The sequence below is a fragment of the Platichthys flesus genome, chromosome 9 (genome assembly GCF_949316205.1).
Source record: "Platichthys flesus chromosome 9, fPlaFle2.1, whole genome shotgun sequence".
NCBI lineage: Eukaryota > Metazoa > Chordata > Actinopteri > Pleuronectiformes > Pleuronectidae > Platichthys > Platichthys flesus.
The window spans coordinates 11,880,630-11,905,281 of NC_084953.1; the positions used below are offsets into that span (position 1 = coordinate 11,880,630).

At 40.6% G+C, this 24,652-nt stretch overlaps 5 protein-coding genes across 6 annotated transcripts; 3 read left to right on the plus strand and 2 right to left on the minus strand.

Moving 5' to 3' along the window:
• Positions 1–45: 45 nt before the first annotated feature.
• LOC133961101 (deoxyribonuclease-2-alpha-like) lies at positions 46–4,121 on the plus strand. The gene is made up of 7 exons (XM_062396063.1): positions 46–495; positions 1,314–1,411; positions 1,509–1,671; positions 1,742–1,823; positions 1,922–2,080; positions 2,163–2,354; positions 2,885–4,121. Exons 1-7 carry the CDS (start codon positions 484–486, stop codon positions 3,247–3,249), a joined length of 1,071 nt encoding a protein of 356 aa, XP_062252047.1. The 5' UTR covers positions 46–483; the 3' UTR covers positions 3,250–4,121.
• A 120-nt stretch (positions 4,122–4,241) lies between these two features.
• rpf1 (ribosome production factor 1 homolog) lies at positions 4,242–9,302 on the plus strand. The gene is made up of 9 exons (XM_062396061.1): positions 4,242–4,612; positions 5,495–5,551; positions 5,666–5,746; positions 5,841–5,936; positions 6,890–7,043; positions 7,233–7,315; positions 7,584–7,765; positions 7,896–8,022; positions 8,288–9,302. Exons 1-9 carry the CDS (start codon positions 4,361–4,363, stop codon positions 8,327–8,329), a joined length of 1,074 nt encoding a protein of 357 aa, XP_062252045.1. The 5' UTR covers positions 4,242–4,360; the 3' UTR covers positions 8,330–9,302.
• On the minus strand, positions 8,724–10,317 carry LOC133961102 (guanine nucleotide-binding protein G(I)/G(S)/G(O) subunit gamma-5). 2 transcript variants are annotated; one of them, XR_009921966.1, is made up of 3 exons: positions 10,130–10,317; positions 9,737–9,970; positions 8,724–9,076 (listed from the first exon to the last, which is right to left on the minus strand). XR_009921966.1 is itself a non-coding variant. In XM_062396064.1 (3 exons), the coding sequence occupies exons 1-2, from the start codon at positions 10,208–10,210 to the stop codon at positions 9,845–9,847; spliced, it is 207 nt and encodes a 68-aa protein (XP_062252048.1). In that variant the 5' UTR covers positions 10,211–10,314; the 3' UTR covers positions 8,724–9,076; positions 9,831–9,844. The 2 variants fall into 2 exon arrangements, 1 of the variants encoding a protein (XP_062252048.1); XM_062396064.1 differs by having other exon boundaries at positions 9,831–9,970; positions 10,130–10,314.
• Positions 10,318–11,584: 1,267 nt separating this feature from the next.
• Positions 11,585–17,421, plus strand: spata1 (spermatogenesis associated 1). Its single transcript, XM_062396066.1, has 12 exons — positions 11,585–12,076; positions 12,168–12,274; positions 12,524–12,641; positions 12,890–12,943; positions 13,414–13,828; positions 14,002–14,161; positions 14,242–14,287; positions 14,523–14,640; positions 14,712–14,837; positions 15,862–16,037; positions 16,483–16,581; positions 16,738–17,421. Exons 1-12 carry the CDS (start codon positions 12,017–12,019, stop codon positions 16,867–16,869), a joined length of 1,611 nt encoding a protein of 536 aa, XP_062252050.1. The 5' UTR covers positions 11,585–12,016; the 3' UTR covers positions 16,870–17,421.
• Positions 17,422–18,061: 640 nt separating this feature from the next.
• ctbs (chitobiase, di-N-acetyl-) lies at positions 18,062–23,022 on the minus strand. Its single transcript, XM_062396065.1, has 7 exons — positions 22,834–23,022; positions 21,777–21,915; positions 20,496–20,704; positions 20,242–20,413; positions 20,053–20,150; positions 19,084–19,245; positions 18,062–18,567 (listed from the first exon to the last, which is right to left on the minus strand). The coding sequence occupies exons 1-7, from the start codon at positions 22,999–23,001 to the stop codon at positions 18,379–18,381; spliced, it is 1,137 nt and encodes a 378-aa protein (XP_062252049.1). The 5' UTR covers positions 23,002–23,022; the 3' UTR covers positions 18,062–18,378.
• Between the last annotated feature and the right edge of the window lie 1,630 nt (positions 23,023–24,652).

Below are 24,652 nucleotides of genomic sequence, written 5' to 3' on the forward strand. Positions count from 1 at the left end.
TGACGATTTTTTAATCTTGTAGGAGAAGGAAGTGACTTCACAGAAATGCAGAGCTCTGAGTCTCTGTGATAACGTGGCCTCCTGTTTGCAAAGAACTTCCTCTAAAGTCACAAGTAAAATACATGAAGCTGGAAACTTAAATGATATGCATGTATTTCAGAGGCATGCACATCCAGCACAGGGTTTGTGCTGCTGCAACTAGAAAAACAAAAGACTTCTATACCTATAAATATGTTTCATTGTTTTTAAAAATGCTAGTTTGAGATCTTTGCTTTTCTATGGTGCAGCCACTCCCTCTTGACAACATTACAATACACAGTACACCCTCCTGAGCCGATAGGGTATATTAACAGGTTTAGGCAAACAACCATTGACTCATCTGCAGTGACGCTTGTGAATGAGGAACAAGTAAGCTCATTGAAGGTTTCTGTTTCATTTCACGAGGCCGTTTGATAAAAGCATTTTCACATAGCAGACATTGAGATGATGAGATATGTAAGTAAAGTGTTTATATGTTTTAAACTTGACTCAAGTGTTGGTTGAGGTTGTGTATGGTTTAATGTTGTGTCTCTTCTTTCTTACAGAGGAACTTAAAGACAAACTGAAATTCGCAAATTCATACTTGAATACTGAACTGTAAAACTACTGTGTTCTGCAGTTATTAAATAACTATAGAATGCGATCGATATGTTTTAGATAATGGAGTAAACTGAGTTTATAGTTTGTTGCACTGTGTTCATTTTACATAGAGATGTTGACTGTTGTTTTGAATGATTTAAAAAAAAACGAATGGAACTGGTTTATTTGCACAATAGGTTGAACAGTCCAGGAAATGCAGAACTATTGCAGCCTAATGATAAGATAAAATGCTTCAGAATGAAAATGCAATTAAGAATATGAATATACATAAGTAAATAAATATAAATTATTTTTACAAATAATGTTTTAAGAAGGGATTTAAAAGCACCCTAAAGATCCAGGGTAGAAGCGTGAACCCTAAATCAAGATTTTATTTTAGAAGCATCTAATCTAATAATGGGTTTTATTGTAGATAATTTAGGTTTAAACATGTAATATATAATAAGCTTTTGTGTTTGTTTACAGCTCTACACATGTGTTCTACAGTAGTCATCAAAACACAAATTAAATTTAAATGTCTCAGTTGGACTGTGATTATCTGATGCATCTTTTACTGTATTTAGCATTTTGGGCCAAAGTTAAGATAACAGGATTCACTGATTTAGAAAACCATATCACAGTGACATTTAATTTATCTGACATTGTAACTTCCGGACTTTGTTTCACTGTTTCAGAAAACAGTGATAAGATTCCTCTTTAGCACTGGGATCTTTTTTCAAGCCTGTAAATCAGACGTGAGTTGCAGGAATGACGATGGAGATGAGGTCGACTGGTTGGTGGAAACTTCGATTTGTGGCAGTTTCTATTTTCACCTATTCTCAGTATCAGCTGGACGCATAACAACAATGCATTTCTCTCTGTGCCATTAGGTACATCTTATACAAGTTGCCAAACATGAACGACGGTGGTCTGTCATATCTGTACATGGATGAGAGCACCAATGGTTGGATACCCAGCCAAGAGAATATCAACAGCAACTCTGGCACCCTGGCCCACACCCTGAAACCTCTTCTCGACTTCTACGACAGAAAGGTAACACGTGTCTCTCTGGCATGACAGCCTGCAGTCACAAGTCCTAACAGTGTCATTGTTCCTTTTTTAGACGGAAGGATTTGGATATTTGCTCTATAACGATCAGCCTTCGGAACTCAAGCCAGCTCCTGCATCATTTGGACACAGTAAAGGTGGGAGCTGCAACCTTTCACTGTATTGCTTTCAAAGCCAAAAAACATCCTAATATAACAAAGCTGTGTTTCTGTTTCTTCTGTTTTACGACCTGAAGGAGTTGTAATGTTGGATGAACGAACTGGAGTCTGGCTCTCTCACAGCACTCCAAAATTTCCAACATATCAGAGTAAAGACTTCTGGCCCCCAAGTGGAAACGCTAATGCTCAAACGTTTATATGTGTCACTTACTCCTATGCTTCATTCAAACAAATAGGTAGGTAAAAGCTATTTGTAAATTTTCTAAAAAGGGGGTGACAATCCCATTGAACAATAACATCTTGTATTTAAATTCTCAGGACTGCAGCTCCAATACATCCATGCCTTTTCATACGACTCTAGCATACCCAAAACCTTTCTACCTGACCTGCGCTGTGTGGCACTGAGAACCTGCTACCCAAAGACGACGCCCTGGTTTAGACTCATGACGCTGACGTCAGTGAATGGACAGAGGTTCACCAGCTTTGCAAAATACACACGATTTGGGGATGGTAAGTGTTTGCATTCTAAAATGTTCAAATTAGGTTGATGATGAACTTGACAAATAGGAAACACTTGCTCTCACTAAGAAAACGTGTGACCCTGTACACTGAGAAAAATCATTACTAGCAACTTTAAAAATTATTTTTACATTAAATCTTTTCTGGAGACGGAAGTATCGATTCTCAGGTGATGCATCAGGGAGACATCACCAAATCTGAGCTGTCTTTTCTAAAAGGAGTATTATCATCTCCCCAAGTCACAGTGGCCATGAACTGTTGTGGAGTAAGTGAAATAGAATAAAACTAAATTGATAAAATAGACTTGAATCATAAAAAGTTTTTAAAAAATGAATTAAAAAAAGCCAATTTTCATGGTTTATGTGTTCCTCTTTGTTTTCAATACTTTCACAGATATTTACCCTGGCCTTATTGTAAACGTTGTGAAGCAGGCTCTGTACGTTAAGAGCTTTTTCAAAAATGTTGTGCACTTCTCTTTTTCATGGTTTATGTGTTTCACTTTGTTTTCACTACCTTCACAGATATCTACTCTGGCTTCATTGTAAGTCACTTGAAGCAGGATCTGTACGTCAAGAGCTGGGGAAAGATGCGTCGCCCTCTGCCTTCTAACTGCAGCATCCCTCACCATGTGTACAATGTGAAGAAGGTACAACTTCCCGGCACGCAGACCTTCCCCGACACTGTCGATCACTCCAAGTGGAGCCTGACTGCTGACCGTGGCTGGACCTGCATCGCCGACATGAACAGGGAGATGAGTCAGATGGGCAGAGGCGGAGGAGCCATATGCATCAATGATGCTGTGATAGGTGACGCTTTCTATTCACTGATCAGGGAGACAGAGCAATGTGGCAGTGAACATGCTGGTGTTCCGCAAAAAGAGCTTTAAGGGCACAACCCTCTGCAATTTCTCTTATTTAAAGACAGAAAACTGAGGTGACTTTTCCTGAAATTGAAATTATTGACCTTTGGCTGCAGGGTTAGATGAGTAGACATTTTTCCCTGCATTGTATTTCTTTTAAACAATATTTCCTCGTATTTCGTTTTGTTTTGTTATATTTAGAATATGTCTTTTTTCAAATTGTTCAGAACCAAGTTTTTATTGAGCTTCTTTGGGTTGTACTTTATTTTTGTGTGTACCATGTGTTTTGCTTTTGTTCTTCATATAATCAGGAAATTGAAAAAATACACGTTAAATACTAATCATTTAATAAAAATTGAAATAAGAGTTACACTGCATGGGTTGTATGCATTTTAATGAGATGTTTCCTGTTTGTTTGACTTTTTATGAAACAGGAACTGGTGTTTCACACAACTAGATGATGATTGACGATTTTTAATCTTGTAGGAGAAGGAAGTGACTTCACAGAAATGCAGAGCTCTGAGTCTCTGTGATAATGTGGCCTCCTGTTTGCAACAAACTTCCTCTAAAGTCACAAGTAAAATACATGAAGCTGGAAACTTAAATGATATGCATGTATTTCAGAGGCATGCACATCCAGCATGATAGAATGGTAAACTTTTTATTTTTAAGTAGTCAAAAAGATAGAAAACAATGTACTCAAGAAAATTAAGTACCATATTAACGTTTCTACTCTGGTCAAAGTAAGTGAGTTTGAATATACTATTTAAACTAAAAATATTTGAGGCTATTCCCCAATGCAAAGGTCTATTACATGTGGTTGAGTCGCGGCTTCTTCCAAGTTCATTTCAGGTTCCCCTCTCGTTATTGATTACTTTTAGAGATATAGAGAAAGAGAACAGTGAGCATGTAACCCAATGCATTGTCAAAATCTGCAAATGTTAAGAACATAAACATTAAAATGTTGCTTTACCTCGTGAAGTTGTTTCTCCTCCTCACCACCAGGTGTCACCCTACTTCCCCGACCACCACAAGTCGATCACCTCGTGTCCCCCGGAAGTGAAGGCACGAGCGGACAGGCAGCAGCAGCACACGTGAAAACAGAAAAAAGCAAAATAAGAGAGGCCGCCGACACGATATGGACGTCTCAGAGGTCCCAGTTAGTCAGGTCGACAGCGGGACGAAATGGATGAAAAGGACACCGAAGAAGAAGAATAGGGGTGGAAATGGAGAAAAGCGCGGAGCGCAGAGGAAGGTGGAGGAAGAGGAGGACGAGAAGAAGATGGAGAACAGCGAGGGAGCCTTTCCCCCGAACTTCAGTGTGTCTGAAATCAAGAACAAACAGAGGAGACACGCCATGTTCATGAAGATAAAGCAGGAGAAGAGGAAGGTAAAGAGAGAACAACATGGAGCTCAGGCAGCTCGGGTCACATTTGAACTATGTCGTCACAGAGACACGGTTCACAGGCTCTGTTCCAGCTCTACGTTTATCTTAACAACTTGTTCATCCATAACACAAAAACTAACGTAATGTTTAGTGATCACAACAGATCAAGATGCTTAAAGATCCAACATTTAACTCTGGTCACTGGGTCTTTGGCCTTTGAGTCATTGATGAGATACTGTTACTCATCTAAAGTGGCATGGCATTACAAAGTCTTTATGTTGTTGATCAGTGCAGGGTCCGACACATGCAAAATATGTGAAATCGTAATCTTCAATATGACTGTGTTATCCTGAGTGCGATCCGAATTTTTAGTCCGACCCATTCCACCTGACAGGAGATACAGTGGGAGTAAAGTTGTAAAGAATAAATGCTAGAGAACTTGTATTGTCGAGTTTGACATTAAGGAATACACAACAATAACTTCCTTTTAAAGAGCTGTTACAGTGAAGTGCTATTGTTGTAGTTGACAACACTGGTTTGTTGTTTTGACGAGGTGAACCAGTTGTTTCTGGGGAAAGAGAATTGCTGTTATATTTGGATGTAACTAATATACTTTAAAGACGTGGTATCTCAATGGTACATAGATTTGCTAGCAGCCGAAGCCCGACCCGGCATTTTTCTGTTTTTATAATTGCGTCTGAATATCTCTATGGACGTTGAATTACCGAGAAACCACCTGCTTCTCTAAATATGAACCTGAAAAGTAGATTTATAGAAATAGAAGCTTGATTTTCAGCAGATGATTTTCAAAAACATGTATCTTCTGTCAAGTCAGCAGTTAATATAATCAAGAAGTCTCCTGATTGAATTGTTTTTGTATTTTAGCTAAAGCTGCAGGTGAAGAAAAAGAAGAAAAAAGAAAGGGAAGCTCTCGGTGACAAGGTGAGTTGTTTTTTCAGTTTTGTCCCAAACGTTGCGAACATCAGTCGATCATTTCATACAGTAAAATATAAGACGATTGCATTCATTCTTGAATTTGTTCTGTCCCTCACGTAGGCACCCCCCAAAGAGGTCCCGAAGACCATAGAGAACCAGCGGGTGTACGACGAGACAACAGTGGACCCAGAGGATGAAGAGGTGCAGACCAAGACCTTGTTCCAATGATCGCAGGTTGTGTTTGGGATGAATGTGCACGGATTTACGTGGCTGTGTGTTTGTCTCTGATTCTCAGGTTGCCTTTGACGAAGGAACTGATGAGTTTTCTGCTTATTTCAACGGGCTCACAAACCCCAAAGTGCTCATCACAACCTCAGACAGACCCAGAGGGGTGAGTGGCCTTTTCTACATCATATCACTGAGAACAGTTATTGGTAAACGTGCACCTGAAAAAATTGCTCTTGACCCTTTGAATGACACACAGTGTAAACAGCTTAAATGGGGTTCAGGAAGAACCCATTCACTTTTGGCACAGAATCCATAGAGTGATCTTTATTTTGATGTTTATTTTCTTTAGAATTGAGAGAATTTCACAAGAAATGATGCAGAGATTGGGATGACAAGTCTAATGTGTGAAATTTGAATTTAAGGGGAATGTTGTTGTCAGAGGTATGTGCCATTCTAGTGTCTTCTTTTTATACGTCTACAAAGTGTGACTATTGTCAAAAGTTGAAATTGGCAAAATGATCTATTTCATTACTTTATTTTCAAGAATTGTATAATCCACTTTCAGTGATCAACAACATGATGATTCTTAGCTGCTGTACTTAAAGGTTCAGTGTGTAAGATTAAGGTGAAAGGGAGATTGTTTTAAGGTGAAGGGATCTTGTGTTTCATCTAAATTGTACGAATGGATGTTGTCTTTACCTTAGAATGAGCCGTTTGTATTAAAATAATTTATATTAACAGCAGGAGCAGGTTCTGGCTACTGAGGCTGCCATGATTTTTACAGTAGCCCAGACTGGACAAACTAAACACCTTGAGTATTTATGACAGCTGGAGGATATGACAGGGTGAGTTGCGGGTTGTTCAGCTGCAACATGCAACTTCACCACTAGATATCACTAAACTCTACACACTTAACCCTTAAAGTTTGGCATAGTTGACAATGCGTGATCACTCTTGACCCTGTGTGGGCTAAATAAAATTACTCTTCTTTTTTTTTTATACTGATCTGTTTTATTAGATTGCCCTGAGGTGGCATCTGTTAGATGTTCATGGTAAAGTTTCTATCTTTTCCTTTCAGACACTTTTGTGTTAAACATGCTGACGTGTGTCTTGCAGAGGACGGTGAGGTTTTGCGAGCAGCTGGCCACAGTGATCCCCAACGCCCACGTGTACTACAGACGAGGTTTGGCCCTGAAGAGGGTCATTCCACAGTGCGTCGCCAGGAACTTCACCTACCTCATGGTCGTCAACGAGGATCGCAAAATGCCAAGTATCCTGACTGACAGGCAGCTGTAATATGAGAGGAGGATATGTTCCATACTGTTTTACATGATCTAATCTTTACTATAATACTGTGGTTTGGATAAAAAGCAAGAGTTCTATATTTGGTACTTTTATTGAAGTGAGTTTTAGGTTGTCAGACTTTCTGAAGGTCAGATTTCTTAACCGCAACTTTTAGACGGTTTGGTTCTGTGTCACCTTCCTGACGGGCCAACTGCACACTTCAAGGTCAGCAGTGTTCGACTTCGGAAGGAGATAAAGGTAAGTACATACATCCGGCCTCTTTTCATTGCTAGATTCTCTCATTTCACTAAATTTAAAATATAATAAAAGTGGGGGGGATAAACTGCCCCTGATGAAAATCGTAGTATCATTAGATTTTTTTTTGCAACTATACAAAATGTGATGAAGCAAAAATTCAACACCATATTTTTTCCTGAGAATTTTTTTTGATTTGAAATGCATGTTCAGTTCAGGCTCATTATTGGCTCTGTAATCCTTGCATCATGAAATTATGTTCTCTGTGCAGAGACGAGGTAAAGATCCCACAGAACACTCACCTGAGGTGATCCTCAACAACTTCTCCACGCGCCTCGGGCACAGCATCGGCCGGCTGTTCGCTGCTCTCTTTCCTCAAGACCCCCAGTTTATAGGACGGCAGGCGGCCACCTTCCACAACCAGAGAGACTTCATATTTTTCAGATTCCACAGGTGAATGTTTAGAATGTGAAGTATGAGTTGAGCTGGACATTGGCTCCTCTCATAAGAGCTTCATTTTGGACCTTTTGAAAATAATTTGTTACATTTTAAAGGTTTAATTAATGATTCTGTGTCTGTGAAGGTACATCTTCAAGAATGAGAAGAAAGTAGGCATTCAGGAGCTGGGACCACGCTTCACCCTCAAACTGCGCTCTCTACAGAAAGGCACCTTTGACTCCAAGTATGGAGAGTATGAGTGGGTCCTGAAGGTCAGTCTCTCAGCACTTCAACTTTTATTTGGAGACACCAGATGAGCTACAGATGTGGAAGCAGTGATGTCAGAAAAACCCTTAGTTTTATTCTTCAACATATTGTAGTTGGTAAACCCAGTGGAACTTTAGTCGTGGTTGCCCACATTTGCATCCATGTGGAGATATTAGCTTAGTCATCCATTGATGATTCCAATGTACTTAACCAACTGTATAGCACTCAGGCTTTCCTTGCCCAAAAAAAATGCTTTCTTTTGTTTTCCAGCGTCATGAGATGGATGCCTGCAGACGGAAGTTCCAGCTTTGAGCACATGAGATGGATTCGGTTATTAAGATATTGCTGCGGTTTGTGGATTTTACACAAACTGACTTCATATCGGATGCCCCAGATGCTTTGAGGAAAACCAGCATTACCTGTGATTGCGTCACAAGTTTCCCTGAAAAACGATTTCTCTAAAAGGTGCATCTGCAAAGACTTTTGGAAATTAAATGTGAGACGAGAACGGCCAGGACTTTCACCCGGTCTGCTGTCAGACGCCAGGGAGGAGACACGCAGACGCACCATCAATCTGAAACCTCTGACCGGCATGTTTATGTGGAAGTTGTCTTGTGTTCAATGCCTATGTAATTTTTCTTCACAAGCTGTATGTAAGTGGCCACAGTGTAACAGTAACAGGAGTTTCAAGTAAAATCCAAACATATTTCTAAATATGTGTATACTTTTATTAAAACTTTCAACTATGGAAATACCATTGATTTTTTTTTCTTTTCTCAAAATCAATCATGAATGGAAAAACATGTACAATTCAAAAGGCACAGTGGGTGATGATGTGGGCTAGTTAATTTAAAGCAAGTAGGTTAAGACATCTATTGTGCCCCCTAAGCACCTGGAAATGTTTCTGGATCAGATTTTACAAAGGCAACAGTTCAAAAAAAAAAAGAAAATCTTAAGTTAGTCGTTTGTCCCGAAATTTCCTATAACTCCTGAGACGATTCCAGTCCATGATGCAGGATCCTGCAGCTCAGTTCCACAAGGCACCACAATGTCCAAAACCTGCAGAGGTTAAAGTGCATTACTGATGAAAACTACATAGTGTATGACACACGTTATGTTTGTGGCCTTCTGCATTGCACTCTAGAGAAATGAATCCAACTTCAGAGCGGAAATCTGTAAATGTTGTGTCTGTATGGTCAAATCCACCTTTTTCTCATTTATTTCCATGTACAACAGATTTGATGTAAGATATCAAGAATGCTGCAATAAATATCTGATAAACAAGCATTATCTCAAACTTGTGTTTTGTTATGGCGAATATCTTTTTACTTAGTTGCTACTTTGAAATTCGAGTGACATCTCTACAAAATCCGATTCGAAATCCAAAAAGTAATGACAGTATAAGTTTTTTTTTTTTTTTTTAAAACAAACACAACACCCACCCCTCCAACGGCATAGTGGTGAGTAGATAATGAGTGGATCTTCATTTTTGGGTGAACTATCCCTTTAACTGTACATAATTTATGTCTATTACTCAGCTCAATGCAATTCGATCACTTTGAATCATTCAGTATTTATCTAGGGTCCTACATTCAGCTTTCACTTCTCCAGTCATATACACTACTCTTACTTTACAATGTTAATATACTGCATTGATATCATTGTTGTCTCCTGTCTCTCGTTGTCCTGCCTTGCTCTCTGTGCCATGGAATTAATTACCCTCTGGGGACAATACAGTTGCTCTGGATTGAATTCCTTCACCTCTGGCAGAGCTACACCAGAGGCCGTGCAGATGTGTCTGGTTGTCACTCACAGAGGCGGAGGCTGCTATAGGAAGGAGCAGACCTTCTGCGGTCTGAACGGGTTGTTGCTGGAGGACATGCCGGTGAGCAGAGGGTCCTGCTGGGCGTTCTGCAGGCAGAACTGCTGCAGGTCGGCGGCGGCCTGGGACACCTGTGGAGGACACCCCCCAAGGGGTTAGCATAGTTAGCATGTGGCTAACAAGCACAGTGTTCCTAGATCCAGTGAGTGGTTCCTCCTCCAGCAACCAGAGGAACTTCTAACGAGCTGGGGAACAACACACGCCCAGAAAGTAGCGAGCTCCGCCGTTACCTTGACTCTGTGGATTCCGGCTTCTAGACGCAGCTGCTGGACGATTTTCTTCATCGCTGCGATGTTGGATGATCCGGACATTGTCGAGTCAAACTTTGGTCACACAAATGTTGAACTTTTATAACTAGTGCTTGTTTGGAGGCAGCTTCCTTCCTCGACCAACAGCTTCCGGTTTTCTTTAAAGGAGGGCCCGCCGGTGCTGCCTTCAGGGCCCGGAAATCCAACCACTTTACTATATCACACGAAAATCGCTTGTACACATTTATAGGCCATCTTTTTTATTTCTCTCTATAACTCTCCCATACTCCTCTTGTCTCTTTCATTGTATTATATTATGTATTTGATGTTAATAAAGCCGATCAACATAAACTCTGAAGTAGTTTTAAGATTTTCAGCTAAAAAGTAGGGAGCCCCTTTTCTTCTTGTGTCCTGGATAATAACTCGTGCAAATCAAATTTTAGGTGCATTTTGCAAACAAGATAAATCCCTTCAGATTATCATCTTGTGCGAACGACATTGTTAATTTACAGGTTTATGCAAGATATTTATGCCATTGTGTGCACAAATTATTAAGTTTTGCACACAGGACATAACTTACGTGCATGACGTTATAATCTAATGGGAAGAAGCAATTCATGCAAGATAAAAAAAAAAAAATCTTTTACTATAACTGCGGTCAAGCCAGCCGACACTCGCGTCTCTATGGTCAAATCAGCCGACACAGAAATCTACTTTTTCAAAATTAACGATTGACATGAAGCATATAGAAAATGCATAATTGAAGAGGAAATGGATTGGATTATATTCACAAGACGTATATATCGTATCACGTGTCATTTTGTGAATAGCATTTTTTACAATTAAAAAAGTCACACATTTTTAGCTTCAAGTAGCTAATTTCTGGATATTTCAAAGTACTGTAAAAACACTTGTTACTTTACTTTCAAAGTAAAGTCCAACATGTGAACAATCAAATCAGTTCATTTCTGGATATTTCAAAGTTCTATAAAAACACTTTGCTCAATAATTCCATAGAGAGACTGATATGCCTTTGTTCAGGAGCTCTCTGATTACCTACACACTGAATATCAAACATTCATACTAAATAGATTTGGAGATTTTTCAAAGTATAGTCCAACATGTGTACAATCAAATCAGTTCATTTCTTGATATTTCAAAGTTCTATAAAAAATACTTTGCTCAATAAGCCGCCCCTGCCTGTTCTCTTTTAAATCAAACACACATTTTTGGGGGAGATGATAAAAGTTTTCTCTGAACAACATAACTGTGACAACTCCAACATTTCCTGAAAGCAGCACCAGTTCTATTTAAATTGCGAGCTCTAGTGGTGAAGGGGCCTCAACTGCAGAGAACAAAGCAACACATTGTTATTAGCATGTGTTTTATTACATATCATTAATCATAAGGCACATTAAATTAGATATTTTCCCCTGACCTCCTCATTGAAATACACATCCTTTTATTTTCTAATTGTCTTAAAAGAGTCACAGCCAGAAATAAATACAATATAAATAGTTACAGTCATCAAAATAACTGTTTTCACAGAATGAAAACAATACTGGAAAACGTATAAATGAAATTATAATGGAGGACAGTGTTAACTCTCAGATGTGATGGGCTCCCTCTCTTCACTTCAGCTGTCATCCTCAGCACCAGAGTAACCACTGCTGGCACGCTCATAAAACAAAGTGCACTGGACGACTCATTGTGTTTGATCACAGCAGATCGTTACTAAGCAGTGGACGCCTTCAACGGGCAGGAAAGAAAGAAAGAGGGGCCTCCTGCGGATAAACCCAGCAGACACCCCCCACCTCTCCAGGAGTGTTTTCTCTGAGTGTTTTCTCCTGATGCTGAGCCGCACCGAGGATGGAGCTGTCGTGTGAGTCCATCAGATATCCAGGGAACAGAAGACCGGTCAGTTGCAAGGTATGTTGAGGGGATCGAACCATTCACAGGAATAGATGAATCCAGATGCACACACGTGGCTTAAGGTGTCTGTGTTTCATCGTGTGTGTAGTTTGTGGAGCTCCATGTGATGTATGTGCCAGACGACCAGTGGAACGTGAAGCTCAATAAAGTACCAGCTGAGGCCATAGAGAGCTTCATATCTGCAGGCTTCATCAGGTGTGTGTGTGTGTGTGTGTGTGTGTGTTTGTATCTGTATCTGTGTGTGTCTGTATCTGTATCTGTGTGTCTTCCTCGTCGTCCGTGTGTTTATCAGTCTGTCACATATGGATCAAAGTTTTAGCCTAATTCCAATGGATAGGAAATACATTTAAAACATATGGTATTTAATTCAGATACAGTTTATATTCTATATTATATTCTATATGTTCTGTAACAGTTCCGTTATCTCAATTCTTCTTATTTTAGGGTTTATCCAGATGTCACCCTGAGAAGTCTGAGGAGCGAGCTGGGCGCTCTGCTTGGCACCGAGAGGAGCATCAACAAATTCTCCTTCCTGAAATGTGTGGGCCGCAGCCTTGCACTGGTGAGAGCAGCTGGCTCTTCACTGCACTTCTCTGTTTCTAAAGCTGCTTGTGTTTCAACAGGCCGACAGCAGAGAGACACAAAGACGACTTGATTAACAAGCTCACTGCTCAGGCTGCCACACTGTAAAGAGTGTAAAACGTGTGTGTGTGTGTGTGTGTGTGTGTGTGTGTGTGTGTGTGTGTGTGTTTATGCACTCAGTTTTTACTGCCCTGGCTCTGAAACCAACCAAATTCTTTCCTCTTACAGGTTAAAAGCAAACAGGAGAGGGATCTGAAGGTGAAAACATTTGCTCCACCATATGTATGTATGATTCATCTTCCTGATTTTTTGTTTTGTTTTAGTTGTACATCTTCAATGAGACTTTGCTTAAAAACAACCACCCCCCAAAACAAACAAAAATCTCAATATACTACGCCTGAACAATATGGACTTTTCAATAACTATGGATACAAACTAAACAGAAATATATCAAACTTTGATCAGGAAAATATTTTTATAATATTTATCTTTTCATCATGAATTATTATTATAAATCATAATAACTCATTCCATTATGTCTGTATTTGTAATTTATAAGTATTAGAGACTCATGTCCGTTGATATTCATTGGCTAACCAATACATCTGGGGTCATCTCTCCTTGTGTGACTATACTTTTAGTTTTTAATGCTCTAAGCACTGTTATTTTTTCAATAATTAATTTCTGCTCGGCACTGATCCTCAGTTCTCAATCAACTGGTGATATACTGTGCTGTTGCCTCCTGTGGACAGGCCCCGCAGCCAGAGCTCTACCTGCTCCCCATCATGGAGAGCAGCAGCAGCGCATGCTCCCTCAGCCCGGACACCAGCAGCAGCTCCCCGGACCCCCCCATCTATCACCACCCTCCCAAGACAAGCAGCCTGCCAACCAGAACAAAAGAGGCTGTTAAATTCCCCCTCATACCCCAGTGTTCCCATCAGCCACCTCCCACCCTAAGCCTGGAAGAACAGGAGGAGGAGGATGAAGAGGAAGATGAAGAGGAAGAGGAGGAGGAGGAGGAAGAGGAGCAGAGCTACAGTTCTTCAGAGGGAGATGGAGAACATGAAGAGGAGGCTCTGTCTTCCAACAAGCCTGAGTGTACAGAGCAGTGTTGTCCAAGCATGGCTCAGAGTCAAAGGGCCCCGCAGACGGGGTCACTGAGTAAAGGTACAAATGAAAAGTACAATACAACATATAATGCACAACTTCAGTAAACCAAAAAGGTTTCATTTAAGTTGTAGACATCTTCTTATTCAAGCGACGCTTTTGCAATCATGAGCACTTCTGAAAAATGAATCTGTAAGATCTGTCATGATAACCCTCAGCCCTTGATTCAGTAGTTCCACAGCGACGTGAAGCTGATTCAGCTCAGGCCGAGGAGCTGCCAGAAAAAGAAGAAACTTGCAGGAAGAAGAAACAGCACCAGAGGAAAGTGGCCAGAGATTCCGGAGTGGCAGAGTCGCTGGAGGACGGAGATTCAGGCTTCTCGTTCACAGACGGGTACGATGGGACCAGCGTGGTTCTGCAGTGAACACTACCATTGCAGCTGCTTGTTCTTCTAACAGTGTGTCTGTTTGCAGGGTTGGGAAATCAAAAGATGTACGCACACTTAAATCATCAAGCAGGGTAATGTACAAAGTTGTTTTCCTCAACCTTTACTCTCGAGCGTGAACCTGTTTCGTTAAAACAAGCAGGAAGTGGACATTACTTAGGGGATCAGTCTGAATTCCTGTGCAAGCAGGTGGGTTCAGTGGAGTGTGGGAGGTCTTTGGAGAAAACAAAGCACTGGAATCCACACAAATCCATGAGAATCGATTCACATGACAACCTCATGTTGGTGTGTTTACTGTTTGTCTTTAAGGCGACAGAAAGTCCCGCTGTGTCGTCTTGGCCCATCCGCCGCTCCTCTCCGCCCCCAGGTCTGCACATGGCCCTGTTGACCCATAAACCGGCCGCTCTCCCAGTCTTCCAGACAAACAGTAAGCTGACACCACTGCCACATAACATTAATGATCCTTCTTGTTTTAAGACACGGGTTTGTTTCCATCAGGAGAGGAGCTGATCGAGGAGATCAAGCTGGTGAGGGAGGAGAGGAGGCAGCTGGAGTGGACCAGGCAGGAGCTGCTGAGGAAGGGCAAAGATTTACTGGCCCAGAACAGACACAGGAGGAACCAAGGTGGGAACAAAACACGGGTTAAATATAAAGATGAGCGTTTTATACAGAATCAAAAAGTTTTCTTTGCCAGAAATCTGGGAATCAATAAAGAGCCATTAACTGCTCAGTGGTCAAATACTGCAACTATGAGCTCAAGTTCTCTTAGTTTTGCTGGAGTGGATAAACTGTGTGTGCTTGTGTGTCTGGGTGTGTGTGTTTGTGTGTAGCAAAACAACTGAAAAGTGATCTTTTAACATATGGTAAATGCACTTTTCCAGTCTTCTACTCAGAGCACTTTACAATTCAAGTCACATTCACACACATTCTTACAGCGTTCCTATACACAATGCTTTTTTCTATAATCCATTCATACTCTGTCCATACGGCCGTCAGGGGCAATTTGGGGTTCAGTATTTTGTCCTGGCCCTCTCTCCCCCTGAGCCACAGTTCATAAGACGTCACAAGATAGCAGCAATTGAGCCGTTTAAAGGTTGAGGGGGTAATCAGTTTACTACAGCCCAAGGTCCCACATCAGATTTGACCCAGATCTGACCCACATCCAGCCCCCGTCTGGAATGATTACACTTGGGCGGTCCTCTCCTGTCTTCCAGATCTGGGCCACAAGTTAGCATAAGCAATACTGCATGTCAACCAAAGGTCCCAATGGTAGCCCAGTTTGCTTTGTGCTATTTGGACCATTTTCACCGTTTATCGCATGGGCCTCTTTATGTTCACATCCAGATTCCACCTAGAGCACCGCATGTTTGCCAGAAAAGGTCCTACATTTCTTTGGTGATATTCGGGTCACTTGCTATTTTAGTGGGTAACTTTTGGCTAATATCCTTTGTTGTCCGGGCCCCAAGAAGGCCAGAAGTGCCAAATCATTGCCTGAAGTCGCCCCCACATCCACATGCTATGTGTTTGATGAATTGTGTGGGATATTAAAGGACATCAGATGAGTCAGTTCTTTTCAGGAAAAATAGATAAAGAAATGAAAAAGTAACTGAATTCTCCTGATGCTCTGTCCTTCTCCTTCATGGTAAAGCCCGGGACAGTTGGAAAAAGAAATATTTTGAAACCAAGAAGGCCACAGCGCCACTGGAGGACAGCCTGAGAAAGTTGCGACAGGAGCTGGAGACATTTTACAACAAACTCTTGCACCAGCTCCAGGCCAGAGATAACAGAGGGAAACCAAGACGCCAAGGCAGATCCTCCATCAAGGTGAGAGCTGCTTGATTTTAAAGACCATTTTCATATTTGCTTTAGTTTTATCCAAATCACCAAGAGATTGCTGAAGAAATACTGATCACAATTGAATCATCAAAGAGTAGATAAACTGAATTTTACTTTGAGACTATCGTATAATACATGGGTGTAATACTCTAAACTAGACAAAACCTCTATGTCCCTATTACATTTGTTACTAAATACCTCTTTCTGTTGAACTGTAATGCTGCACAGGTCAACTACTTCTTTGTGCCTCAAAATGTCAGTAACCTTAAATATTTGATGTGCCTTTTTTTTATAATAGTTGAAGTATTAAAGTCTGTAGAGGACGACACTCGGTCAAATTATTTCTCAAAAAAATATTTTGCCTTTCTCTATAGCCTTTTTAGTTTGGGTATAGCATCTTGATGGGTTAAGAAAGAAGTATATTTGATTTCAGAATGAGCTGATCATTCAGATCATGACAGAGAGTCACGAGATCGACAACCTGAAGAGGAACGTTGAAGATGCCAAGATGAAGCTGGTGACGGAGATAAAGGTAACGTGTGTTTCTTGGTTTTGAAATATGAAAGTCCCCTGTGAGCGAGTTGAGTGATTGATTGATCAATTAACAGTGTCACTTTCTCTAAATAGTTAAAGCACATAATCATAATGTATAATCTCTATATATATGATATATTCCATGTCTGTGTAGCTGAGGAAACAGGCCGCTACAGAACTGAGGGCCCTGAAGGCCGAACTGGCCCAGAAGAAAAGTCAGTCGTCTCATCTTGGCTTTGGAAATACGACACGGGACAGACCACAAGTTCAAAACACCTCCATCTGATTCACATTAAACAGGGATGACACATCCCTGTCTGTGCTTCACTCTGCTGACACAGAAGATTGTTCATTCGTTCCATCAGAGGGATTTTTACATGTTGATTGTATATGTTCATGCAGTTGTATTTTCTATTTGTTGACTGATTCATACCTGAGTTACATCGTTAGCTACGTTGTTATTGTTGACTTACCCTGTAATTTATCTCAGGTTATTCAGCTGGTTGCTAAGGGAAAATGTATTTGTTTGGAAAATATAGAACATTTCGAACAACAAAGCAATCAAAAGAAATAAATCCAAAATATAAAGTAAGATTGAAATGAGGAGTTAAATAGCAAATAAAGAACACAAAATGTAAGAGCTACAGTTCTGTGCAAGAGATCAGATATTATTTGATTTAATAAAAGGCCGCGACCAATTTTCAGGCTAAGAAGTGAGAGTTGCAGATTCTTCACCGTTAGTTTTGACTCTTTCCAAGATAAACTGAGAGGTCAAAATGGTTCATAATGTAACAGCAGATCAGGAATCTATTTTGGTCCTAAACCAGTCCCACCAGCCCACAGCAGATTCCTGTAATCATTTACTTTGACAGACAGGAAGGTAAGATTAAGATGTAAGAATTAGAACGATATGAACAAATTTCCACAACTCAAGCAGATGTGTTAGGAAATTTTTTGTAAGGGAAACATGAGAATCCTTTAAATAAAAAGGAATGGACATGTTATTTAATTTTTTTATTCCACTGAGACATAAATCCTCCATATGTACTAAAGGTGACTGTTTATAATTGTTTTAGATTCTTTTCAGGAGGCAGAACAGGAAATATAAATTCTGCTGCAAATGTTATAGTTTTATTTTGACAGCGATGTTGGCCCTCAAATCTCATCGTCTTTCCATGTTGACAGGAAGTCGGTGTCGTCTACGTGTATCGCACCTCTTTTCCATCCTGAGATATTTGAACTTTCCAGTTTTGTTGTGTTCAAAACATCATAAACACACTCAGTTGCTCACTCTGACATTTTCTGACCATTTTACTTGTAGTCTGAGATGAAAAATTTCCTGAGCAACTGCCTCAGATATTTGTATTCTCACAAACAGCCCCTCAGGAAAATCATCAGGACAATGTCTGTAGTTCCGTTCAGTGCATGTCTGAAAGCAGCTTAAATGTTACTGAAAAGTGTTTAAGTAACTTAAGAAATTAAAGATTAATCAACAAGGTTTTATTTCTGAGAAATATTAAAGTGCTCAACACGCTCAACATTGTTCAATCAAAAATATTCAGTGCAAACAACACGTTAAAAAGACAGATCTTTGTTTCAGAGCATCAGGGTCATTTCATTTAGCACAGAGGAATGTCTGAGACGTGACTACATCACAAAGAAGCCACAATAAACTCTGAAGTGCAGGTATCCCTGAACTCTACTGCTACAAAGGGATATATTGACTTAGCAACAAACAGGAGAGGGTGCTGGGGGGGGGGGGTACATTTCTGGAGCAGTGTTGAGTGTAACCCAGCTAGCATCCCAACAGAGCATTCCACATCATTGCGGTCTGTTGCCTGGCGACTGCTTCGCTGCTGTAGTCCAAGATGTTAGAGTTCCACATGCCAACGCCTCTCAAGCCTTTAGACGTCACATAGTCCGCCTTGGCACAAATACTCTGTGGGTCATCATACCAAACCTGATGAATATGTCCGTTTTGGTCCTAAAGAAGAGAAAGAAAGACATTTACCATTGAGAACGGGTGATGGGTCTACCTTGTGGTGAGGGTGAGTTTTTTTTTTTTTTAACCCAACAAGGAGACGTTCGCCTGGGAAGTTTTACTGCTGCTTGGAAGAGCTGATTTGTTTTGTCTGGGAAGCAGCGCGGTGGCCACCGGCACTTTGGATAAACAGCCCCTAGTCTGAAAAGACTGCCTGATTTGTTGAGTCATAAGTTATTAGAGCTAAGAAGAGGTGAAGATGGCGAAGCTCGACCTTGGCAGGGAGACAAATATAATCCTTAAACTGAGCACACATTTTCAAGTAGGAAAATACTAATACACTGTATTAAAGTTCAGGATTTTAAAACACAAACTTCCTTATCGTGAGTTTTAGACCCTCATCTCAACAGTTCTTACAATGCAACCACAATAGAGCACTGAGGGTTTATTTTCTGCCTGGTAAATCCTATTCTTCCCTTAAAATTTATGGTGGAAGTTCTTGAAATAAGGTTTATGCACCTTGTAATTGATGTAGGGAGCCTCCTGCTTGCTGTCCCATATCCTGCCAGACATCGAGCTCTGGACCTGCTTCATGATCCACTTGTATGGTTTCTGCTTCCCAGCTGCATCGCTGCAGGGAGCGCCACGGAAAGGAACTTTGGCTATGGAGCAGATCCCCTCCTGTCACGGGAGAAGACATAAGGGGATATCTGAGTTTACAGTTCAGACAGAGCTACAATAACAATACATAATAGCTTGGACATGCTGATTTTAATATTTAAATATCTTTATATTTTCAAAGTGATCTGTATCATAATCTGTTACTCAAGACAAGAAATGTGATTTCTCGTATCATACTGTATTGCAAAGACAGTTGTAATTTAAATAACACGTTAAACCATATGGCTGCTGCTCTTTGTCTTATTGTCAACATACAAATAACAAAACAATACTTTAATCTGCGTCTCTTCTGAATTTCCCACGGGATTAATAAAGTATCCATCTATCTATCTATCTATCTATCTATCTATCTATCTATCTATCTACCTATCTATCTATCTATCTATCTATCTATCTATCTTCGGACTGCAGGGATCAAACAGGGACTTTAAATATAAACAATAATAAAAAGTGGACATTGATTGATTATTTATTTAAGCCTCGGAAAAAACACATTGAGGAATAAGACCCTCATTTACAATGGTACAATGAAGAGTTAATACATTGAAAGAAAAAATAAATAAATAAGAATGAAATAAATATGCATATGTATGCATACATATGCATACGTATATACGGTAATACAAGGGAAAAGGTCATAAACAATCATTTTTGACAATTCAATAAAATACTATGGTTAAGTCAACTAACAGGTTGGGGACTCACAGATTAAAACACTAGTGATAACAGCAGCAGTAAACAGTGTAGGACGATCCTTTCAACCTAGCACTATTCCCCCATCAAGGCTAATAATAATTTGAACTTTACCTGGGAAAGGTTGAGACATACGTAGTCATAGCCGTACCACGGAACTCCCATCACCAGCTTCTTGGGATCAATCTTCAGCTTCAAATACTCGTCGTAAGCTTAAAGGACAGAAAACAGGCAGTTGGTATCGTGGTGACGTGTAGTTTTGTATTAACGTGCGGATTTGAGCTCGACTGGACGACGACAAACCATTAAGTGTTTGAGTGAGCGGAGCGTTTGCCATTGCAATACAGTCCCCCATGATCTGACTCTGCTCATCGTAGGACATGACGAACAGCAGGTCGCAGGATTCAGCGATGGTGACGTAGTCGTAACAGCGCCCATCGACACAGTTCGGGGACCAGGCTACGTCGAACGAGACCTAGAGGTTGGGACGAGTCGAATATGAACAGGATGGAGTTCTGAAAAGGAATCAATCAAACCAGGTCCAACAGCCTCGTCACCTGTGATCCGGGGATCTCCCGGTGGAATGCCTCAGTGGTCTCTTTGACCAGAGCTGTCAAAGCACGGTACTCTGGCGAGCCCTCCTCCACCGCTTGTTCAATGTCGAGGTTGATTCCATCCATGAACTGACTTTTGGCCAAGTTGACTTTCTCTGTTATCCACGCTGTCCTGTTGTCTTGGTCCACAACGTGGGAGAGGGGAACGTCGCCTTGGACAAGGTAAGAGAGGTGGACAACGGGTCAATGAAGCAGTTTGTGGCAGTAAAAGACAGACGAACTGTGAATTTGGAAGAAAATTACGCTCTGGCTTGATGTCCCATCAAAAATCTTTGAAATTGTAATTTGGAGCTAGGGTTGCAAAGGGGCTGAACATTTCCCGTAAATTTCCTGACACTTTCCGGAAACTTTCCATGGGAATATTAAGCTCGGGAATTTGGGGAATTTTGAAGAAAGACAAAATAGGCAATTTTAACGCTGAGCAATAAAAACATCATTCAAAACTCTATTTTAAAGTTGTATGAAATGCAGCACACGCTGCACATTGAATTTCAACCCTGCACTGTGCATTTCTACATCACATGCACAGATGATTCCCAGCATCCTGCACACTACAGCAGGGCTATTGAGGCCTGCTGTAGTGTGCAGGACTAGTCAGGTAAGTTTCGATGATATAACTGGGGGAAATATATTAGCATGCTGAGGATTGAGGATTGTTCATGTGTTCATCTAGCCTCTTTCTATTCATTTATCCATCAATTGAAAAATATTTTTAAGACGATTCCAATTGTTTGGCCAACTATTTATATCTCTGGCATTGCTTTAGTGTTTTTTTACAATCTTTTTTCTCATCTTATTCTACAGAACAATGCCATGTGAACGATCTCATGTGTGGAGACATTTCACCGCAGCCAATGTAGAAGGAAAGGCTGTGTACATTTGCAAATACTGTGCAAAGACCTATGTTAAGAATTACACAAAGATGCAGAAGCATATAGTCAGGTCCCAAAGTTTCCTCAGGGTTAAAATCAGCCTATTACAAAACAAATGTTTATATTTATGTCTGTATATGACAAGGTAAATACATTTAGTATAAATTACGCACACAAGTTACAGTTTATTCCCGTATATTCCCATGGACAGTTTCCAATTTTGAATATTCCCGGAATTTTGCAACCCTAGTTGGAGCATTATTCTAATAATTGTGAACAACAACAGGGAGCTTGTGATGTCACAGAGACTTATTCCTTCCAGGCCCTGCCCACCCCCTGAAGGTTAGCCTACCTTTGAGGACTACTCGAGCTCCTTTGGAGTGAGCGTAGCACATGAGGTCAGCATCATATTTTCCAAACGTCGCCACTGTCGTCACCATGCTCCAGTTGTAAGACTTCCATGTCTGTCCGCCCACATCGAACAAAAACACCTGGAAAAACAGAAGTCACACACGACCGTAACGATAAAGGTTCTTATTCAAACTCAATTCATGTGTTTTTTAATTCATAAATCCCCAAAAAGGAAAACATGTACCTGTGTTGGTCAGTAATTAATCCTGCCACCACAGTTATACACTGAGCCCTGCACTGCTCAAAGCAAAGCAGAGGGGGCAGTATTGTACTATTTGCAGCTCCTGTGCTTAGAGAGGGGCTGCAGCATACTAGAGTTTCTCTATGCACACACTGATTAGCTCAGCTATAAAACACTGAAGAGTCACAATCATATGTTTTTGATGAGATATAAGGGTGGGAAGTTACATGGCTGCTCACAAATATGACTTGGACATGTCCATGTCACTCTCTTTAAATCATCGACTAACTGATGAACGGAAAGCGTGAACCCTAGTTTTCACTTACAGGCAAAATCAGACATCTGTGTTTGTTTGCTGACGAAGGACTTTGAAGGTGATAACCCAGCCAGCAGTGCAAACTGCGTCACGTACCGTGCGGACGAACTTATCTGCTTATTCAATTGAGCTTGAGACGGTTTTCTGTCTATCCACACAGTGTCAGTGGTGTGATTATTTGACACAGTTTTTTTAAAAGCTCTATTTTGGTCATTACAGCAGCTCACAGTCAACCATGTTCCCTGTGGGTGGGTGTCTGGAGTTAGATGTGGAAGTCAGATGTGGAATTATGCCAGTTCAGTGGAGCTGTTATTTCAATAAAACCCCTATTAGATCTCATTTCAGCTGGATACGTATTTCTCCTCATGACCATCTGTGTTTTAAATAACTTACGAGCAGTTAACGATCAGTGGTTTCCAAGAGGTGAGGATTCGAACTGTGAGCTGGGTGTTGGTGTGTTGATGGGAAAACAGGACGATCGACTGGTTTGTGTTGAAGTACCTCGAAGTCCCTCCTTGGACGGATCTGCTGGCAGAGCTCCGGCCTCTCACACGGACACACGTTGGCTCCACACACCGACACCGTCAACAACAACAACCACAACCACAGCCACGACACGACCCGCGACGACATGTTGCTGCGGGAGACGATCTCCTCCACAGCAGTCATGTGTTTACGGAGCGGAGCGTGGGACAAACTTAACAGTCGACTTCCCGAACAACGCGAGAGAACAGTAGAATCAGTGAGCGACACTTTGAACTTAATGTGAATGAAACGCGAGGAGGGTTTCACTGGCATGGACCGAAACTGCCTAAGCTTTACAATAAACACACACTGTAGTAAACCTAGTATCGGGTGTGGTTAAGGCAAAGAGCCCGCACTATGAAAGGAGGAGGACACCTGGAGTTATAGAAAATGACAACCTTTATTATGTAGTTCATTCAGCCACAGGTTTGCACACAGGGTCAATCGATGCCAGTCTCAGTCCTGTAGAGAGCACGTGTCTGCTCACTCTGTTCTACGACTTCCCCCACCAATTTATTAATTATTTCTTATTAGTAGTAATAGTAATGCTAGTAGTAATCTTTTTTATTGTGATAATTGAGGTGTAAAACTGAGCCCATTATGGAAAAATAAATATATAAATAAACTTGGAAATCTAAATATTTTTTGTAACTGTGCCAATTATGTAATTATTACTTTTAACAGTAGCTATTGGGCTGTCAGGAGACCTCGAAGATGCCTTCAGCTTGTGTCTCGGTCTTGGCTTGGCCAGGAGGCCTTTGGCATGTGTCTGGATCTTATCTAAACAAATCTTACCCTAAACCTAAACTCAGCTACAAATCATTTGAATGTCTGGTTCTTAGTCTTCCACGCCAATCCAGGAAACACCAACAGCCAACCATATTTGCTGTAGTTTACCGTGCTCCCAGGGCTTATACTGAATTTTTTAAGGAATTCCCTGAGTTTTTATCAAACTTAGTCCTAAAGACCGATAAAATTATTATTGTTGGTGACTTTAATATTCATGTTGACAATAAGAAAGATAGCCTTAGTGTAGCATTTAGTTCAATACTAGACTCTATTGGTTTCAGTCAGTGTGTACACCAACCTACTCATTGTTGTAACCACTAACTTGACCTTGTATTATCGTACGGTGTCGGAATTGAACATTTAACAGTTCTTCCGGGCAATCCAGTTCTATCAGACCATAATTTAATAACCTTTGATTTTTCAATAACTGAATATATGCCACTAATAAAAACTAATTTTCTAGATGTCTACCTGATAGTGCTGTAGCTACATTTAAGGAAATAATTCCAATTACATTTAAACCCGTATTATCCGTCGATATAAACATCAAATTCTTTAAAAATCCGAGCTCCATTGAGATCGACCACCTCGTCGATAGCTCTGCAGACTCATTACAATTAACATTAGATTCAATAGCCCCTCTAAAAAAGAAAAATGTTAAACATAGTAAATTAGCTCCGTGGTATAATTCCCAGACAAATGAGCTAAAATAATTATCAAGAAAACTAGAAAGGAAGTGGCGCTCCAGCAAGAATAGTGTTAAAGAATATAAAAAGGCTCTCCACAAAGCAAGAGCCGCTAATATTCAAAACTAATAGAAGAGAATAAAAACAACCCCAGGTTTCTATTCAGCACTGTAGCCAAGCTGACAGAGAGTCACACCTCCACCGAACCCAGTATTCCTCGATCCCTAAATAGCAATATCTTTATGACCTTTTTTTAATGATAAAATTCTAACTAGTAGAAATAAAATCAACCATCTCCTGCCCTGAAATTGGCACTAATA

What these genes read in the sequence shown, in the direction of transcription:
- spata1 (XM_062396066.1), top strand. Translation starts at nt 12,017, where the DNA reads ATGGAGCTGTCGTGTGAGTCCATCAGATATCCAGGGAACAGAAGACCG. An exon ending in GAAGACCGGTCAGTTGCAAG is followed by an intron (nt 12,077 to 12,167) that starts GTATGTTGAGGG and finishes TCGTGTGTGTAG; the next exon opens with TTTGTGGAGCTCCATGTGAT. An exon ending in GACGGGGTCACTGAGTAAAG is followed by an intron (nt 13,829 to 14,001) that starts GTACAAATGAAA and finishes TTGATTCAGTAG; the next exon opens with TTCCACAGCGACGTGAAGCT.
- LOC133961102 (XM_062396064.1), bottom strand. Translation starts at nt 10,210, where the DNA reads ATGTCCGGATCATCCAACATCGCAGCGATGAAGAAAATCGTCCAGCAG. An exon ending in CCGGAATCCACAGAGTCAAG is followed by an intron (nt 9,971 to 10,129) that starts GTAACGGCGGAG and finishes TGTCCTCCACAG; the next exon opens with GTGTCCCAGGCCGCCGCCGA.
- rpf1 (XM_062396061.1), top strand. Translation starts at nt 4,361, where the DNA reads ATGGACGTCTCAGAGGTCCCAGTTAGTCAGGTCGACAGCGGGACGAAA. An exon ending in CCTCAGACAGACCCAGAGGG is followed by an intron (nt 5,937 to 6,889) that starts GTGAGTGGCCTT and finishes TGTGTCTTGCAG; the next exon opens with AGGACGGTGAGGTTTTGCGA. An exon ending in AGTATGAGTGGGTCCTGAAG is followed by an intron (nt 8,023 to 8,287) that starts GTCAGTCTCTCA and finishes TTTGTTTTCCAG; the next exon opens with CGTCATGAGATGGATGCCTG.
- ctbs (XM_062396065.1), bottom strand. Translation starts at nt 23,001, where the DNA reads ATGACTGCTGTGGAGGAGATCGTCTCCCGCAGCAACATGTCGTCGCGG. An exon ending in GGGAGATCCCCGGATCACAG is followed by an intron (nt 20,414 to 20,495) that starts GTGACGAGGCTG and finishes CCCAACCTCTAG; the next exon opens with GTCTCGTTCGACGTAGCCTG. An exon ending in TATGTCTCAACCTTTCCCAG is followed by an intron (nt 19,246 to 20,052) that starts GTAAAGTTCAAA and finishes CTCCCGTGACAG; the next exon opens with GAGGGGATCTGCTCCATAGC.
- LOC133961101 (XM_062396063.1), top strand. An exon ending in GATGGAGATGAGGTCGACTG is followed by an intron (nt 1,412 to 1,508) that starts GTTGGTGGAAAC and finishes CTGTGCCATTAG; the next exon opens with GTACATCTTATACAAGTTGC. An exon ending in ATCATTTGGACACAGTAAAG is followed by an intron (nt 1,824 to 1,921) that starts GTGGGAGCTGCA and finishes TACGACCTGAAG; the next exon opens with GAGTTGTAATGTTGGATGAA.